Raw genomic sequence first — 18,424 nt, forward strand, 5'->3', positions numbered from 1 at the left:
AACCAATCTTCTGCAGACTGGGCCACTGTTCACTTGTGCATTTCACTTATCTTGTTTTTCCAGCCAAAACCACTGGGCCCAAATGTCACTCCTGCAATTCCCAATTCTCTCTGAAGCAGCATTCTGTTGAGTGAGACAGGTGGTCCATGTGACCAAGTTTGTTTCTTTCCCTGCAGTCTCAATGTCTCTTGTTATGAGACCGACCAGCATACATAAACCATGGATATGGGTAGAATACATAAACCATGGATGTGGGTGAGGCGAGCATAGAGCAAGGATGAGAGAGAAAGATGTGCATCCTTAAAGGAATCTCTCCCTCCTCCCATCACCACAGGAAACATCCTGCATCTGAGTGGCCCTTCAGTTCAGGAGATAATGATGGAGACTTGTCTTCTGTGGGGAGCCCTTACTAAACTCATTTCCTTCCTGAATTTAAAAAAAAACCACTTACTGCATTTGCTCCATTGGTGCCAGTTAAGAAGCTCCAGTGAGAAGAACACACTGAATTTGAACAAAAATTTTAAAAAGGTAAGAAATATGATTCAATTTTCTTTTTAGCTTGCACCGTTCTTTCTCTTTTTTCCTTTTTTTTTTGCACCTTTTCTCTTTTTCTTTAACCTTGCTAATTTTTCATGTTAAATTGCTGAAGATAATCTGCAGCATATCCATCTTTAAGCAGCTAAAACCTGATTTAACATCATAGTTTCTTCATGAATAAACACACCCACAAAACAAATCACCTTTTTCCTACTGTAAATACTAACCATTTTAATAAATAGTACTTCATACTGAGATAAGGATTAAATATTCCCTTTGGGGAATCATTCATTTTACCCTGACTGATAAATGCATTCTGAGCACCATCTCTCTGTACTTTAATAAGTTCTAAAGATTCTTAGGGACAATTTATATAATAAAATTGAATAATAGTAATAGGGTGTTGTTGTACTTTGTACAAAACCTATAAGCCCTCGGTGGATTATTCCAGGCTTCATTAGAAGAAACAGGCTATCAAAATCTTTTTTTCTTCTCTACTTTGCACTGGTGAAATCAGTGGCTGTTGTGACCTGCCAGCTGCCAGTGGAGCTGGCGGCAGACTCGGACAGTGAGGAGGTTGAAGAGGAACGTGGGCCAGTCCTGGAGTCTGAGGAAGGCTTTAATGAGTGCTCTGCATCAAAGGCAGAGATGGGGCCAGGGCCGTCCGATATTTATCAGCTGTCTTCGGAGTCAGAGATAAATGGGACAGAAGATCAGTTGGAGCCTGTTCCAGATGTGCATATACGCAGAGCTGTCAGGAAAAGGGAATAACTAAGGAACAGGGGTCGACTCGGAAGTAAAGGCACAAGTGGACGCTGAATGGCCCCTCCCATAGGGAATAAAAGGAGCAAAAGAGGAGGAGTGTTTGGAGGAGACGATTAGTTCACTTACCGTGTTTCCCCGAAAATAAGACAGGGTCTTATTTTCTTTTGACCCCCGAAATAAGCACTTGGCCTTATTTTGGGGGAGGTCTTATTATTTTTGAGGTGCAGGAGGCTGCGAACATGGTCACCTCATGGCTGCTGCTGTGTTAGAATATTTTCAGGAAGGGCTTATTTTCAGGGGAGGGCTTATTTTAGCACATGTGCTCAAAACCCTGATAGGGCTTATTATCCAGGAGGTCTTATATTCAGGGAAACATGGTATTATTGTGAAAATTTGCTTATCTGAGTCCGTGCCTCACAGAGACTCCTTGCCAGGTATTTCATTTTACAGTGTTGCGACTGGAAACTTGGCCTGGCAACTATCCAAGGGCTAATAAAGTCTGTTTTTGAATTAAACCTTGAAAGGCTTATTGCTGGGACTTTTCTGAATGTGAATGCCAGGAATTCACATTAATCAAATAAAAAGGAGGGGAGGGGGGTTCAGGATAAGGAGTCTGTTTCGTGATTCTGTTAAGCCTAGGTCAGAACAATGGCATACCTAGTGCATTTGACATATATAATGGAACATTTTTAACACCCCGCTTCATAATTGGTAAAATTGTTATAATGTTAGACTAGAAATCAGTAAACTGTGAGTTCTAGTCCTCCCTTAGGCCCAAGCCTACCTGTGTGGTGTTGGGTCAGACACTTCTCTCAGCCATAAGACAAAGGAACTGACTCAAGCCACTTCCATTCTGCCTCTTATGGATTCTCTATTTCTAGAAGATTTTAAGAAGAGGCTGGTCAGCCACCTCTTGAGAACAGTTTAACTGGTTTTCTTGCACACTGAAGGAGGTTGGATTACCTGAATCTTGTGGTCTCTTCCAACTCCACAGTTCTGTGATTTTATGAATGATAAAGCTAACCAGAGTCACATGTTGAGATGGGCGGCTACAAAAAGCAAATTTTTTTTAAAAAAAGTTAATGCACATCCAACGTATACGAGAATAACTATCTGATTGTCTTCTATTTGTGCTGCCTTAGAAAAGTGGGTCATCCACATAGCATTACAATTATTCAAAGACCCATTTAAAACATCAGCTCACTCTCTATGTTAGGTAGGGTGTCATGTCTTAACAAAAAGAACGCATACATAAGAAGCATAGAACTGAAAGCCTCAAATGTCTGTGCGTCATTGGCTTATTTAGTACTTCATCTCAACTGAATGCATGCATTGACTCAATTGAAAAGCAAAGCTTTTATGATAATATCAGATTATGAAAGATGCATCGATGTTTGCTGTATCACCAACAACGCAAGCTGTAGTCTTCGGAAAATGAGCAGCTGAATGAGCCATCAAAGACAAAACAGAAAAAGAAGAGGGAGGGAGGAAAGGGGGGAGAGATGTTATTTTAAAAGAGCTTAATTTTTTTAGTAGTGTGATCCTGTGTGTGAAACTGCTGCCTGGTAGAAAAGTCCTCATCACTTAGCAGTGGTGATTCCTTGGAGACAGAAAGAGCCACCCTAATTTAGTGGGTGATCTATATCAATTCTGAAAGCTAGTGCGGTAAACTACTAAATGACTACTATAACAGGTTATCACTAATGCAGTGTTTCATAGCCACAGCAACTTGAAGATGTCTAAACCTGACTTATGGGAATTCAAGTCCACACATCTTAAAGTTGCAGAGGTTGAAAAACATTGTCCTGAAGGAAGAGGTTAAAACAATGTAGGCAAATAGGGCCTTATGACACTCCAGAACTTCTTTAGGGCCTCTCTCCGCCAATCATAGTCTCTGCAGACCTCCTCAGAATGGGTGGGCATGAAACTCATATTCTGTTTTAGACATTTCTGGAGTTGACTAAATTTGAATAGACCAGCCTTTCTCAATTATTTTGTCCTGGTGGAACCCTTGAAATAATGCTCAGGTCCCAGGGAACCTTGCCTAAAAAAAACAAAATGTACACAAACTCCACTATACAACTCATTTCTAACCTACACAATTCACATTTTACAATGTTACCAAAAAGAGAAAATGTGAGTTGCAATGCATGAACATTTATCCTATCACTGGGAATGCTAACATTAGTTGCAGTGATGGGATTCAAATAATTTAACAACCAGTTCTCTGCTAATTAGGTGGCATGCAAAGTTTTCTCTCTCAATCACAATCTCTCATACAACCCCAACTGAGAAAGGCTGGAATTGAAACATGGGGTTAATGTATTCAACGGCAAAATATTATTGTTGAAATACAAAAGCATCAGAAGCATCCAAAAAATATGAATACTTATGGCTGCTGAGCAGAGTAATTGAGGTGAAAAGAGAAATCTAACATAAGATGGAAGAAGGGAAGAGGGATTATCTAAGAAATATGGCCAGTGGAGAATCCATATTTGTTCTTCAGTCACTGTCTTATCATGATGTTTTGGTGATCAAATTTCTTCCCATGTAGAAAACTTGGAAAGTCTAACTAAGAATATAAAATCACTTTAACACAGATTGCCTTCTGGGTCCAAATTTAAACACACAGTTTGGGCAGCACCACTGTCACCTCCTGATGTTCTTGTATATAACTCCCATCTTCTAGTTGAATAGGACAGACATGAGCTCACACATATTATGGTGTTTTTGTTGTTGTTGTTCCACAGCTACAAGCAACGCAGCTACAATAATCGCAATGATCAAAGGGCTAATCATGTTGTTGTTCTTAAACACAACCCAAGCTTGGATCTGCATGCTCTGTCCTTGCAAGAGTCTTGATTCCTGGGGTTGGGCAGCCAACTGCAATTTGATGGAACTCCAGGAGATGCCCCTCCTGAACTCAAGCATCAAAATTCTTCATCTGCAAAACAACAATTTGACCACTGTTCCTCTTGGTGCTTTGGATAACTTGACCAACTTGGAGGAAATTGATTTTTCCAACAACCCTTGGCACTGTGACTGCTCTATTTTATATCTCAAGGAGTGGCTGGCAGACTTCAATAAAAGTTCTCTTGCAAAGGCAACCTGTAAAACTCCAGCTTTTCTAAATATGAAGGCCTTGAGCCAGCTGAAAGGGAATGAACTGGAGGGATGTAGGAAACCCCTGCCAATTAGTTGCCTTGATTTTTTTTGGACGGACCTTGGTCTGATTATTTTGGCAATCATTGTCTTAATTTTAGCAGCATGCGTTTTGCAACGTTCAAAGCAGTTAGTTTTGCAAGCCAGCAGAAAGCAGCATTCTTCTGAAGTCCCACTGCTACAGTTCCATGACCTGGAAAATCGGAAGTCCAAATGAAATGCTGAAGTGGGCAGTAAGAAGCTGTAAGAATAAAACCATCCATGTAATATTGTATTTTGTGAACTGAAAGTGCCTATAGTCACAACTAAAGGCCTTTTTTGGTGAAGATATAACATTTTCTCTCTCACACACATATTTCCATATGTGTATGCCAATAATCACTATCATGATATTAAGCCAATAATTCTGACAGATAAGTTGTTTTGTTATGTAATTGTACTATACTTATTAATGCTCCGATATGCATAATTGAAATGTGTTTTCATGTATCACAGGTTCTGTTGCTATGGCATTCAGTCATTCAGCCATATAATCATTCACAAAGAGAATAAATAATCCTGATCTTACACAAATTTTGTTCAGTGTGATAATAAAGCATATTCTTACATATTAAAAAATGGAGTTACTCACATATCCACTGAATACCAGGGCCGAGAATTTAGAGCTTTCATTTTTTGCAATTCCGTCTGAAAAAAAGAATTTGAACGAGAAAGCTACATTGTATAATTTATGGTTCCGCTGATAAAATATTTTATGGTCAGAATATTTAGGATTGGAAAATAGTTTATTTTGCAGCGTTGCAATCCCTATCCATTTAGAAATTGGAAGTTACCAAACCATTTACTGAAGGGATGATTAATTTTTTTAAAAAAAAATATGGACACAATTATTCAGCAATTTGATGAGTGAGTTTGGTGGCTGTGTCACAAATACATCCATATTTCCTTCACAGGGTTCTACTTGGGCTTTTTGCCAAGCTCTGCTTCAGATTATTCTTTTAATATGAAATTGCACTACCATATTCTAGATATCTACAGTATTGGGGTGGGGGGGTGGAATGGTTTCCATTTATGATCTTTCTCTATATTTTCCCATTATTTATTTCACAATATGTATTTGTTATTTATCCTCTTGCTTGCTCTAAGAAGAATTAAGGGAGTTAAATGGACAAATTGCACAGTTTTTGTATTTCTAGTGAATGTTGACAGTTATCTACTAGAATATGGGCGTATCCAAGGACTTCAATTTGCTTCAATCAACTTTAGTCTTAAATGTATAGGCTGAGTAGTCCTAGTCTACAACGTGTGATAATCATTTCAGAATAATGCACCACAGTGCATCTTATTATTTAATAAGCACTGTATCACTGAAAATTGTGTTGGATTTATTGATTTAAATGAAGCAAATTGATAGTACACACTCCACCAATTCTAGTAAAGTTCCACAACACAAATTTCCTTTATTTTACTCCACAAATATACTTCAAATTATTGAAGAGTTCTCAGTTATGCTCAGAAGACACCTGTCTATATTCTATATGGATGATATCATGTTTGAATTTAAGGGTTTTTCATCCAAAATCATTTTTTTATGCTAGAGAGAGCATGGCAGAAATAAATGTATTTGCATGAAATTACAATTATTTAACTAGCATTGGATCAAAATGTAATCATTGTAACATATTACAAATATGTAATTTAAGTTAGTCTGGATATAAATTCAGTTAGTCTTGACCATAAATTTAAATGAAACTGCTCCAAGCATGGCAAACCATGGATTTATCAAGGATTATCATTATCTCCTTAATGTCTAAGCCCTTTTATAAATGATAAAATGTTTTACTTAATTTATTTCATCAACTTAGACTTAATACTCCCATTTTTCTCATGGGTTATATGAGATATAAATCATGCACTATATCAGTCTTTTCCACCATGGTTCTCTAATGATAAGAGGAACTAAAATTCCCAGAATTCCCAAGCAAACACATCACTGTTGGAAATGTTAGCTGGTTGCTCAGGGAAGTATAGTCCCAACATATTTATAGAATTCCCAGTAGGGAAAGTTTATTATCCTACTGTATTACAGAAAGAGACTAGCTTTGCAAATGTCAGACATTTACCCTCTCAGCAGCCATTGCAAGCCTAATTAATGATAAAGTGGTAATACCACACCTGACTGTGCCCTAACCCTAACCTTATGTAGCTCACAAAAGTAAAAGAAATTACAATCAAATCAATAAAACCTAAAGATAAAACAAGGAAAGCATGATGAAGTGAAGGGTCTTACTCTTTCTTGCCATAGGCCTGGGTAAAAAGCCAGGTGTTGAAGTTCTTCTAAACAACAGCAGCAGAGTGGAGGTCTATCCAGATTTCAGAGAGAACCTTGTCTCAAAGGGCAGGTGCTGCCTACAGAGAAGGCACCCTTCAGGAGTCCCAATAGTTTAATCAGGGGAACACAGAGCATGCCAACCCTGCCAGTTGGCTGCAGCAGATACAGAGGCAGGCAGTTTCTCAAGTAACCAGTCTATGCCATGTAGAACTTTATAGGTAATCAGCATCTTGAATCACACCAGGAAGCAAACCAGCAACCAGTGCAGCTCGTGAAACAGAGGTGCTATATGCAGTGGTGGGATTCACATAATCTAACAACAGGTTCTCTGCACCAATGATTTCTTCCAACAACCCGTTCACCAAACTGCTCAGAAAGTTAACATCTGGTTCTCCCGGAGTGGTGCAAACTGGCTGAATCCCACCACTGTCTACATGGTCATATGGAACCATGTCCATGACTTGTGTGGAGCTTCTGGTTGATCACCGACAGCCCCATGTAGATAGTGTTGCAATAGTCAAGACACAGTGCAATTAGGATATAAGTGGCTGTATGAAGGGCTTCCTGATCTAGGAAACGGTGCAGTTGGCATACCAGATAAGAACTAAGCAAATTAGTCAAGGAAGCTTCAATCCAGAAATCCACACCGAAGGGGCAACCATTGCCCTTGAACTCTTAAAACATAGCAGCTGTGTTTTAAGCCAGTATTATGTCACTCATATTAATCAATAGATACCATGGGAAGGACAAGTAGACAGTCAACATTTTTAGTTTTTGGATCATTCTTTTTTTTAAAAGGTAAGTCAATATTATCCAAATTTGTCAAAAGAAATGAAAAAGTGACAGAGAACCAGTAACTGGCTGTTACACAAAGAAAACTAGCTGGGTTGGGGATTTCCCCTATTGGAAACCCCAGGGTTGGACCCCTAAGTCTTCAAAACCACAAGCAATCTCTTTTGCTTTATAGAACACTTCTTGGCTGAAAATATTATAATTTGCTATTTCATGATAACCGCCTGAAAAAACCCTCTCAGCAATGGAAACAAATCCTTCACTAATGATGTGCAAAGAAATGTAACTGCATTGTAAGCTTTGCATCATTTATAAATTAATGAGTTGCAGCTCCATTATGTGTGTGGTATTTAAATTCCATCATTATTGCTGTTTTAACAATATATGATAATTGGTTTTTGTGCAAAGGCAAACCTGCATCATTTTATTTCATATAAAATTAACATGAAAATATTTTCTGCTCTAGAAAGTTCATTAGGAATATGAGTTTCATGTCACAGGCAAAATGGAAGGAAGACCCTGATATTCTAATATCCTAATATTCTAGTCCTAATATTCTATGCTTTAAATTGGAGAAATGTCTATAAACATATGAAACATCTGAAATAAAGTCCTTGATTCTTGTTCAATGAATTCACTTCAACATAGTTGTGTACTAATTTTCACTTTCCATATTTCTTTTTTTTTTAAAGCTTCTTTATTTTAAAGATAATTTTAGAACTCAGAACTGAAGTTAGTTATAGCAGATAATGTAAAAATGTTGCACTGGGAAACATAAACTTTAGAGGTCTTGGAGAATTGTAGAAGGAGTGCAGCTTTTCTAATAAGTAGAGCTCTTCTTATCAGAAGGAACCAGGGTGTTGTTATCAGGGGAATTCTTCCAGAGACAGAGTGAGTTAAGCTGCAATGGCGAATGAGGGAGTATCACAAGCTTATCTTCCCCGGCCACTTCTTTCATAAGCTTCGGGACACTTCCTACATAGCCAATCACATGGATTTCCATAGGGTGTGCTGTTGATTACAGTTCTCATTGTAACAACCCATAGAAAGTTGGAATAACTATGCCACCCACTGAAAATGGATCATGTGCAAAATGTTTCCTGGAGAACTTTGGAAAGGTGACGTGGTCTGTGAATCAGTTCTATCTTTTCCTGTATTGAAAAATGCACAGGGTTGAAAGCTGAGATGCTGAAAATCAATGTAACTATTTACAAACAAAATTAAGAGAATGCAAGGGTGTGCAGAAGAGGTTCTCATGTGTCTTTGGCTTGAGGTAAGTTCTTTTTCTGTTATCAAAGGTGTTTATTATGTCTTTTTATACTTCTAAAGATTAAAAAACAAAAACAAAACCCTGCAAAAAGCCCCTAAAGGTAATAAAAATAAATTATTGTTTTTGTTGGCCATACAGTCAGCCAGATGTTTAGACTAGATTTGGCATTTTTATCCGTCTATCAAATGTATCCCAAGGACCTGGCATAGGCAGATATCGTTTCATAGGGTTAAAAGTATCATTGCAGGATATAAGCTATTCCAAGTAAAGCTGCCTTTTGCAATTGACTGATGGTGATTTTGTCAATACCAATGATGTTCAAGTGATGCTGCAGCTGCTTTGTGCCCAAGGTGCCTATTACTAATGGTGCTATCTTTGCTTTCTTTTGCCATAGTCATTCTATTCTATTTGCAAGTCTCTGCATTTTGGGATTTTTCTCCAGTTCTTTCTCTTCTGCTGTCTCTAGGCACTTACAACATCATTATTAATCATTGTTATTATCCCAAACTCTTCCATTTTATACTGTAGAATTTATAAAACTTTTAAATGGTTTCTATTTTTTGCTAACTTAATAAAATAAGTGGTCTTCCATCATAAGATAGCAGAATCTATCATAAACCTTCCATTTCCATTGTTCAAGTTATTGTTTATTATCCATGTGTGAAAATAAGATTGGGGGCATCTAAGAATTTCTAGAAATGGAACCCCACAATCCCTAAAATAAAACCACAAAGGGAAGGAGCCCCAAAAGAGAATTTCGCATACTTGGACCCACAGAACATTAAGTGAAAGCTATATGGGGAAATAAAAAATCAGATTCACATGCGGAACATCGGAATTTGGCAGGTCCTTATTTAAATATAGAGGACCTACTTTTTAAAATGAAAATAGATTTTTTAAAATAAACATGTAATATTTCCAGGGCATATATAAACAACATAAAAAAGCAATTTTGCTTTAATTGCTTTAAATACTTGCTTTTACCCTATGATGCATAATTACGTTTTTTGAACGGGTTGTTTGAAAAATTGCATGCCTCACATTTTGCTGCTTACTATCAGAGATAGGCATTTTACCTTGTTTTGAGAATACATCCAAATTTGCTGCTACATACAAAACAGCAGCAGCTGCAAAGGGGGAAGGGCCAAAACAGGGCCCCACCCCCATCCCGCCCCTGTCTCCACTTAGCTCGTAGTGGTATATTCAGCTATTGCTTTAAAGTTCTATACATTTCTATACATTTCTCTCCAGATGTAAGGTCCACAAAGTTATTTGCTTTTATTTGCCTTACCCAATTTAGAGAGAGAACACTTTGCACTGCTAACGTTATAAAAGAGAATAAAAACAGAAAGAAAAACCATAAAATATCCTAAATGTCTAGAAAGGTAAATATTTAAAAAATCCTAAACCCTCCCCCCCTCCCAAAAGAACTACAACCAATAAGGTTTCAGTGACCACAGCAAGCTTCAGAACACTTCTAAGTAAAGGTGGGAAAACTTTTCCTATTTAGGTATTTTTTATATGAGTTGGGGTTGCGTTTTTTGGTCTTTCCAACCAGTCTGGAAATGAGCAATGTCTGAGATAACAGCTTCAGATTATTTTCTGCTCTGCATTCATCTCCACCTATCTGTTTCTTGACTAAGCAGATGATTCCACTGGCCTACATTTTCAGCCTTTCAAAAAGTGTGCCACTAGCACACAGGTAGTCCTAGACTTTCAATGGTTCATTTAGTGACCCAAGTTACAACAGCACTGGAAAAGTGACTCATGACCATTTTTCACATGACCATTGCAGCATCCCGATGGTCAGGTGATCAAAATTCACATGCTTGAGAACTGAATCATATTTAAGGTGGTTGCAGTGTCCTGGGCTCATGTGATTTTTTTCCCCTTTATGACCTTCTGAGAAGCAAAGTCAATGGGGAAGACAGATTCACTTAAACATGTGTGACTAACTTAACAACTGCAATGATTAACAATTGTGGCACAAAAGGTCATAAAATGGGGCAAAACTTATTTAACAAATGTCTCACTTAGCAACATTAATTTTGGGATCAATTGTGGTCCTAAGTCTAGGGCTACCTGTAAATAGAGGCAGGATATGCAGAAACTGCTGTTTTTGTGATTTTCCTATCCTTCCTCCACTGAGATAATAAATGTTCACTTACTTTATTCTTACAATAATTCTATAACACAGATAAGATTCTGGTTTTCTCTCATGATGACCCAATAATTTCCTGCTGATCACAGATGTGAATTAAATTTAATAATCTGTCCATTCCTCCTCCTTCGTCAGATCACTTTTTTATGACTGTCTGTGAAATCTGATAAATTGGTGTTATACTATGTATCACAACTCTTTAAATTTTGCATAGGCATAGCAGACCAATAAAGTTTCTTCAAACCTTTATGGATTTTATTTGATTTGATTTGATTCTGTGTAAAATATGTGATCCTTCACTTCAAAACCTACTAGAATCCACTTTCCCATAATTTCAAAACAGCATCCCCTAGAGCTGAATATGTTTAATTTATTCTGTAAACATGTTGCATCCTAATGCATTTCTCTGTAAGTAGGTTGTGCCCACAATTCCATTTAGGAACTGAAAAGATTTAGACCTGAAACTTCAGAACTGAGAAAAATGTTTCTATGCCTTTGTAAAGATCAGTGCTAACCTTTGAAGGAAAATATTCATCTTGTGCTTCACAGATGGCCTAACACAATGAGAAATAAATTGTTCGTATGAAAATTAACTTTCCCTTCCTGCTGGCTGCTTATAAAATTATTGATTTCTTATTTGAAAGGGATAGTCAGGAGAAGATTCAACTTAGTCTATCATATAATGCAAAAGCTAAATTTATTCTGTGTCTGATATGAAAATATTTTTAACTATAATATTAAAATAAACCACAACTCCAAGGGGAATCTTTGATAAGACTGCCACTTATGAATTGCTGGACTTCCTACTTTTTACATCTTGCCCTGCCTGCATACGGCCGCCTTGTATACTATCCATTTTTGATTGGACGGCCAAGGACGCTTTCCCAGGACATAGGAGGAGAGAGAAACGGAGTATCTCTCCCCCCCCCCTTTTTCATATTGTTATACATCTAATTGCGCAATTTTTTTAAATAGTATGATGAGTGTATGGGACTGGTTGTGATTGAATGAATGGCCCACTTTTATTATCATATTGCTGTAAATTTTTGTGTTTTTTAACTTCTACGTGGGGACTGGTTGGGGGAGTGCATGGGTATGTATGATTCGGAGGACCTGCCGGGAGACGCGGGGGCCATGGGGATGGTTGAGGGGACCAGAGACACGGGAGAGGGTCGGGGTATTACGGTCGTAACAGGGAGGGGCAGATACGGCGGGGACTTTAGGGCAGGCCATTACCGGGGAAGGAGGGTTCGCTACATTACAGAGATCCCTCCTTCCGGCCCTATGAGTCCCACTCCGAGACCAGATGGCGCAAGTGATCAGGACCCTGGACTCAGGCTGCTGTCGCTAAATGCCAGGTCTGTAGTACACAAAGCTCCTCTCGTCCGGGACTTAATTTTAGACGAGAGGGCAGACCTGGCATGTATTACTGAAACCTGGCTGGGCCCAGAGGGAGGAGTCCCCCTTGTAGAGCTGTGCCCAGAAGGATTTCAGGTGCTGCACCAGCCGAGAGCCCAGAGAAGGGGTGGGGGTGTGGCCGTTGTTATCCGGGAGTCGTTAGTTCCTCGTAGGGTCCCTGCTCCGGAGCTTGTCGGGTGTGAGTCTCTGCTGATAAAGTTGGACCTCAAGGGTCAAGTGGGTCTGCTGTTAACGTACCTGCCTCCCAACAGCGTTGCAGCAGCCCTCCCCTCGCTCCTCGAGTCGGTAGCCGAGCTGGCAATTGAGTTCCCTAGGTTGATGGTCCTGGGGGACTTTAATTTGCCGTCGCTCGGTGAAAACTCTGACGGGGCGCAGGAGTTCATGGCTTCCATGACGGCCATGGGCTTGACCCAAGTAATTCGGGGCCCGACCCATTCGGCGGGGCACACGCTCGACCTCGTATTCCTCTCGGAGCAGTGGATTTGTGATCTTGGTCTGAGGGGTAATGACATCATACCCCTGTCGTGGACAGACCACTGCCTACTGAGGCTCGACTTCCGGAGGCCAAACCCCCACTGTAGGGAGGAGGAACCGACCAGGTGGTTCCGCCCCAGGCGACTCATGGAACCATTAAGGTTCCAGACGGAACTTGGGGTCATTCCTGATTCTTTCGCCCACAATCCGGTAGAGACTTTGGCTGCTGCCTGGCATTCGGCAGCATCAGAGGCCCTCGACCGGATTGCGCCACTACGGCCCCTCCGAGGCGGCGGATCCCGGAGACCTCCTTGGTTCACCGAGGAACTCCGGGAGATGAAGCGCCGGAGGAGATGCCTAGAGCACCGATGGAGGTCCAATAAGTCCGAATCGAACCGAGCAATGGTAACCACCTGCACCAAGGAATACACCAGAGCGCTTAGGGCAGCGAAAAGATCCCATATAGCCACCTTGGTTGCGTCCGCTGAGTCCCGCCCAGCCGCCCTGTTTAAGATAACCCGCTCCCTATTAAATAAAAGGGAGGCGGGGGAACCCTTACAGGGCAGAGCTGAGGATTATGCCCAATTCTTAGCGGACAAAATTGCTCGGTTTCGGTCGGACTTGGACTCCACCCCTGCAGTTCCAGCCGAGGCACAAGAGGATCAGATAGAACACCCCTGGGTTGAGTTTCAGGATGTTACCCCCGGGGATGTGGACAAGGCCATGAGGGCTGTGAGTGCCTCCACCTGCGTACTGGACCCGTGTCCCTCATGGCTGGTTACCAGCAGCAGTGAGGTGACACGAGGCTGGATCCAGGCGGTCGTGACCGCCTCTCTTCGGGAGGGGAACTTCCCCGCCGCACTGAAAGCGGCGGTGGTGAGACCCCTCCTAAAGAAGCCATCTTTGGATCCAGCTGTCCTTAATAACTATCGTCCAGTCTCCAACCTTCCCTTTCTTGGGAAGGTTGTTGAGAAGGTGGTGGCCTTTCAGCTCCAGCGGTCCTTGGAGGAAGCAAACTATCTCGACCCCTTCCAGTCAGGCTTCAGACCCGGTTACAGCACTGAAACCGCTTTGGTCGCATTGACTGATGATCTATGGAGAGCCAGAGATGGAGGACATTCCTCCATCCTGGTTCTCCTTGACCTCTCAGCGGCTTTCGATACCATCGACCATGGTATCCTTCTGCGACGACTGCGGGAGGTGGGGGTGGGAGGCACCGTGTTGCGGTGGTTCTCTTCCTACCTCTCGGACAGGTCGCAGTCGGTGTTAGTGGGGGGGCAGAGATCGTCCCCTAGGCCCCTAACATATGGGGTGCCTCAGGGCTCGGTCTTATCCCCCCTACTATTCAACATCTACATGAAACCGCTGGGAGAGATCATCCGCAGGCACGGGATTAGATACCATCAATATGCGGACGATACTCAACTGTATCTGTCCGCCCCGTGCCAACTCAATGAAGCGGCAGACGTGATGAGCCGGGGTCTGGAGGCGGTTATGGACTGGATGAGGGCTAACAAGCTTGTGCTCAACCCAGAAAAGACCGAGTGGCTGTTGTGTTTCCCTCCCAAGGATTCCACCAATATTCCATCTCTCAGGCTGGGGGGCCAAACTTTATACCCCTCAGAGAGGGTCCGCAACTTGGGAGTCCTCCTAGATCCACAGCTATCATTCGACCACCATTTGACGGCTGTGGCTAGGGGGGCATTCGCCCAGGTACGCCTGGTGCGCCAGTTGCGACCCTACCTGAATCGGGAGGCACTCACAACAGTCACTCGGGCCCTCGTGACCTCTAGGCTGGAATACTGCAATGTGCTCTACATGGGGCTGCCCTTGAAGAGCATCCGGCGTCTTCAGCTAGTGCAGAACGCAGCCGCGCGAGCGATAGTGGGTGCACCGCGGTTCACCCACATTACACCTATCCTCCGCGAGCTGCGCTGGCTACCTGTCGACTTCCGGATGCGCTTCAAGGTGCTGTTAATCACCCATAAAGCCCTACATGGTAGTGGATCTGGATACTTGAGAGACCGCCTTCTGCCAATTACCTCCCTGCGACCAATAAGATCACACAGATTGGGCCTCCTCCGTATTCCATCGGCCAGCCAGTGTCGGCTGGCAACTACAAGGAGGAGGGCCTTCTCAGTAGTCGCCCCGACCCTTTGGAACGAACTCCCCGTGGAGATTCGTACCCTCACCACCGTCCAGGCCTTCCGCGCAGCCTTGAAGAACTGGCTAGCCCGTCAGGCCTGGGGATGAAGATAGTTGCCCCCCCCGAATGATGAATGCATGTTGGTTACTGTTTTTATTATATGTGTCTTTGTTATTGTTTGTATCTCCCCTTCCCCGATTTTATGTGAGCCGCCCTGAGTCCCCTCAGGGAAAAGGGCGGCCTACAAATCTCAATAAAATCACAAAAAAAAAATAAAAAAAAATAAGCAGCACAAAATATTAAAATATTAAATCACCTATCCAAATATACTATGAAATATTAATTTACATCAGGGGTATCCAAAGACCAATAGACTTCAATCTCCATGCTGGCTGGAGATTTCTGGGAGTTAAAATGCACAAGTCTTAAAGATGCCAAGGTTGGATACCCCTGAGCTATTTCGACATATTTTACAGGTTTATTGTGCAGAATGTTGAGCAAAACTAAATGTTCATAAACTTATACTAATTTATTTCTTTATACAATAATCCTTATTTAAATTTTCAGAATGATCCCATGTCAAGGCTTATTGATTCTTCTGTTTCTTGAAGCTGCTTTTGCCAGCCACTGTCCACACAACTGTACATGCTCTCCACCAGGAAACAATCCACTAAAACTGAACTGTAGCTTCATGGGAATGATGGTGCTTCCACTTTTGCCGAGTCAAACACAAGAGTTGTACCTCCAGGGCAATAAGCTAGCCACGATACCCGCAGGAGCATTTGACCATCTTCAGGTATTGAAGATCATCAATCTATCCAGGAATCCATGGCATTGTGACTGTGGGATTTTGTATCTGAAACACTGGTTGGAAGACCAAGAGGGAACCTTAGCTTCTAAAGATGTTAGGTGTTTCTCTCCTCCTGCACTTCGCAAAAAAATGATATCTGAGCTCAAGAGGAACGAACTGCAGTTTTGCTTCACTTCTCGTACACTTTGTTCGGATTTCTTGTACAATGATGCATTCATCTTCTTTTTTATTCTTATTCTTTTTATTATCAGCTGTTTCTTGATAACAAAAAGGACTACATTTAAAGTGGATGTTTATGACAAGAATTTATGACCAACTCCGCCTCCCCTCCCCCCCCCCCCCGCACTGCCCCAGACCCAGGAACACTGCCTGCTATTTCTGATCAACTGGAAAGAAGAACAGGAAAAAGAGTACCAAGCCATTCATCACTGCTTGTGACTACTGTGCATTAGGTTTCAGAACAAAGAGAAAGGTCAAACAAATTATTTCTGTTTATCATTAAAAGTGAAACGGTCAACTGAAAAGCATGACTATTTAGATTATTCATTTTAAAGAACAGAAACTCATTAAGGATATCTACACAGACCAAAGACCATAATTTGCAGCTTCTAAGGTAAAATTGAAACCAAAGAATTAGTATCTCATTTTAAACATACTTTTGAGTTTCATAACATGTTGGAAATCGTCTGATGAAAGCATGTCCCATATTTTTGTGCTATAATTCAAGTCAAAGATCAGGTGGCCAATTATGGCATTTGATTAATAAATCAGTATACTGAATTATTTAGCATCTATTGACCTGGATTCTGTCCTGGTTGTGGTCATTTTCATTTAATCCATAAACAGTTTTTGGCAAGCAGAATTCAAATGCTCCAGATACTGATTAGTATATGCCACAATTAGAAATTCTTTAAAGACTTTCTGTTTACACTAATGCAGTGAGTAGTATATGTGAAGCTCCGCTTGTATGTGTATCTATCTATGTTTCCTGCTGTTTTTGTTGTTGTTAATATATCTATCAACCAACACCAAAAGCAGTTAGCAGCAGATATGATTTCTTTCCAGGATTCCATGGGAAAACTTATTATCAAGTTCAAAGAAAGATGTATTGGTTGTAAATGGTCTTTTTCTGAATTCAATTCAAGATAATTGTACTGACCTCAAAACCTCTAGCCTCTAGTTTGAGAAAATACTCTCCAAATTTAACACTTTGTACCAACCAACCAGGGGTGAGTTTCTGCCAGTTCTAACCTCTTCTATAGAAGAGGTTCCACAAATCTACCGTGCCATTTAGAACCAATTCCAGCTCCCTCCCCCCACCCATCCGCACCATGCTTGCCCTGCCTGCCGCTCACTGATTGGCTGGCTCACCAATTGCCCCGCCTGCCTCTAAGAGTCCTATCTAAACCTTAAAGTCTTGAAGCTGTCAAGTTTGAACATCCATGGTGTTTTTTTTCTAAAGGGTTAGGGGTGCAAGGTCTTGTAACTTGACAGCTTTAAGACTTGTATACTTCAATGCCAGAGTTCCTGAGCCAACATGACTGGAGGAGGAATTCTGGGAGTTGAAGTCCACAAGTCTTAAAGCTGTCAAGTTTGAACACCCCTGGGTTTTTTTTTCTAAAGGGTTATGGGTGCAAGGGTCTTGTAACTTGACAGCTTTAAGACTTGCATGCTTCAAATGCCAGAGTTTCTGAGCCAACATTTTTGTTGCTAAGCAAGAGTGTTGTTAAGTGAGTTTCACCACATTTTACAAGTTGGCCACGCCCACCCAATCACATGACTGTCAAGCCACACCCACCCAGTCACATGGCTGACAAACCACTCCACCTGGTCACATGGCTGGCAAGCCACTCCAATAAAGCAGGCCACACCTACAGAAGAGGTTCTAAAAAAAATTGAAACCCACCACTGCAATCAACCTACTCTTCCAGATCACCCACAGATAGAAGATGTTTGCAATCAGGCAAAGAACATTTTAGGATTGTGCACCCTATTCCTTTCCCAGGAATACTCACTTGTGTTTATTTTGAAATACATGGAAAAATTTCATGAATACCTTTGCATTATTTTGGATTTTTAAAAATGTGTGAATTCATGTCTACTGATGCTTATTGTTCACTAATATTTCTGCAGCCTTATTGTTTTAATCTGCCTTTAAGCATCTGAAGGAAGAGGCAAGGACAGACCACTTGTTACCAAGAAAACTGTGGGGATTTATCCAGGCATTTGCCAGGAGTCAGCACTGCTTGAAGGCAATACACACAAAAAGGAACAATTTAAGCTAACTTTTATCAACCTGGTACTTCCATGTTACTTGGACTACTCCCATTACCATGGCCAAGATAACTGTGGATGGTGAGAATCGTAGCTCTAAATGAGCATATTTATTTTTGCAGCTTAGGAGAAATCATACATTCAAGAAGACTGCAAAACATACAAATAGAAATTGCAATAGTAAGAATGACTTTCACTAACAAAACCAGTGAAAATAATCTAATAACAAGATTTTTACCATAATGACTATTAAAAAACCGATGCTCTTCATATCAGGGAGT

At 41.1% G+C, this 18,424-nt stretch overlaps 2 protein-coding genes across 2 annotated transcripts; both read left to right on the forward strand.

The window, feature by feature from the left end:
• The first annotated feature begins 4,081 nt into the window (after positions 1-4,081).
• Positions 4,082-4,946, forward strand: LOC148047997 (platelet glycoprotein IX-like). The gene has a single exon (XM_087707813.1). It carries the CDS (start codon positions 4,082-4,084, stop codon positions 4,679-4,681), a length of 600 nt encoding a protein of 199 aa, XP_087563939.1. The 3' UTR covers positions 4,682-4,946.
• Positions 4,947-8,582: 3,636 nt separating this feature from the next.
• On the forward strand, positions 8,583-18,310 carry LOC148047998 (platelet glycoprotein IX-like). The gene is made up of 3 exons (XM_087707814.1): positions 8,583-8,861; positions 15,626-16,176; positions 16,218-18,310. The coding sequence occupies exons 2-3, from the start codon at positions 15,627-15,629 to the stop codon at positions 16,319-16,321; spliced, it is 654 nt and encodes a 217-aa protein (XP_087563940.1). The 5' UTR covers positions 8,583-8,861; position 15,626; the 3' UTR covers positions 16,322-18,310.
• Positions 18,311-18,424: the final 114 nt, after the last annotated feature.

The sequence above is a fragment of the Thamnophis sirtalis genome, unplaced genomic scaffold (assembly GCF_051295495.1).
Source record: "Thamnophis sirtalis isolate CommonGarterSnake01/CBP01778 unplaced genomic scaffold, rThaSir2_p1.2 scaffold_3, whole genome shotgun sequence".
NCBI classification, from domain to species: Eukaryota; Metazoa; Chordata; class Lepidosauria; order Squamata; family Natricidae; genus Thamnophis; species Thamnophis sirtalis.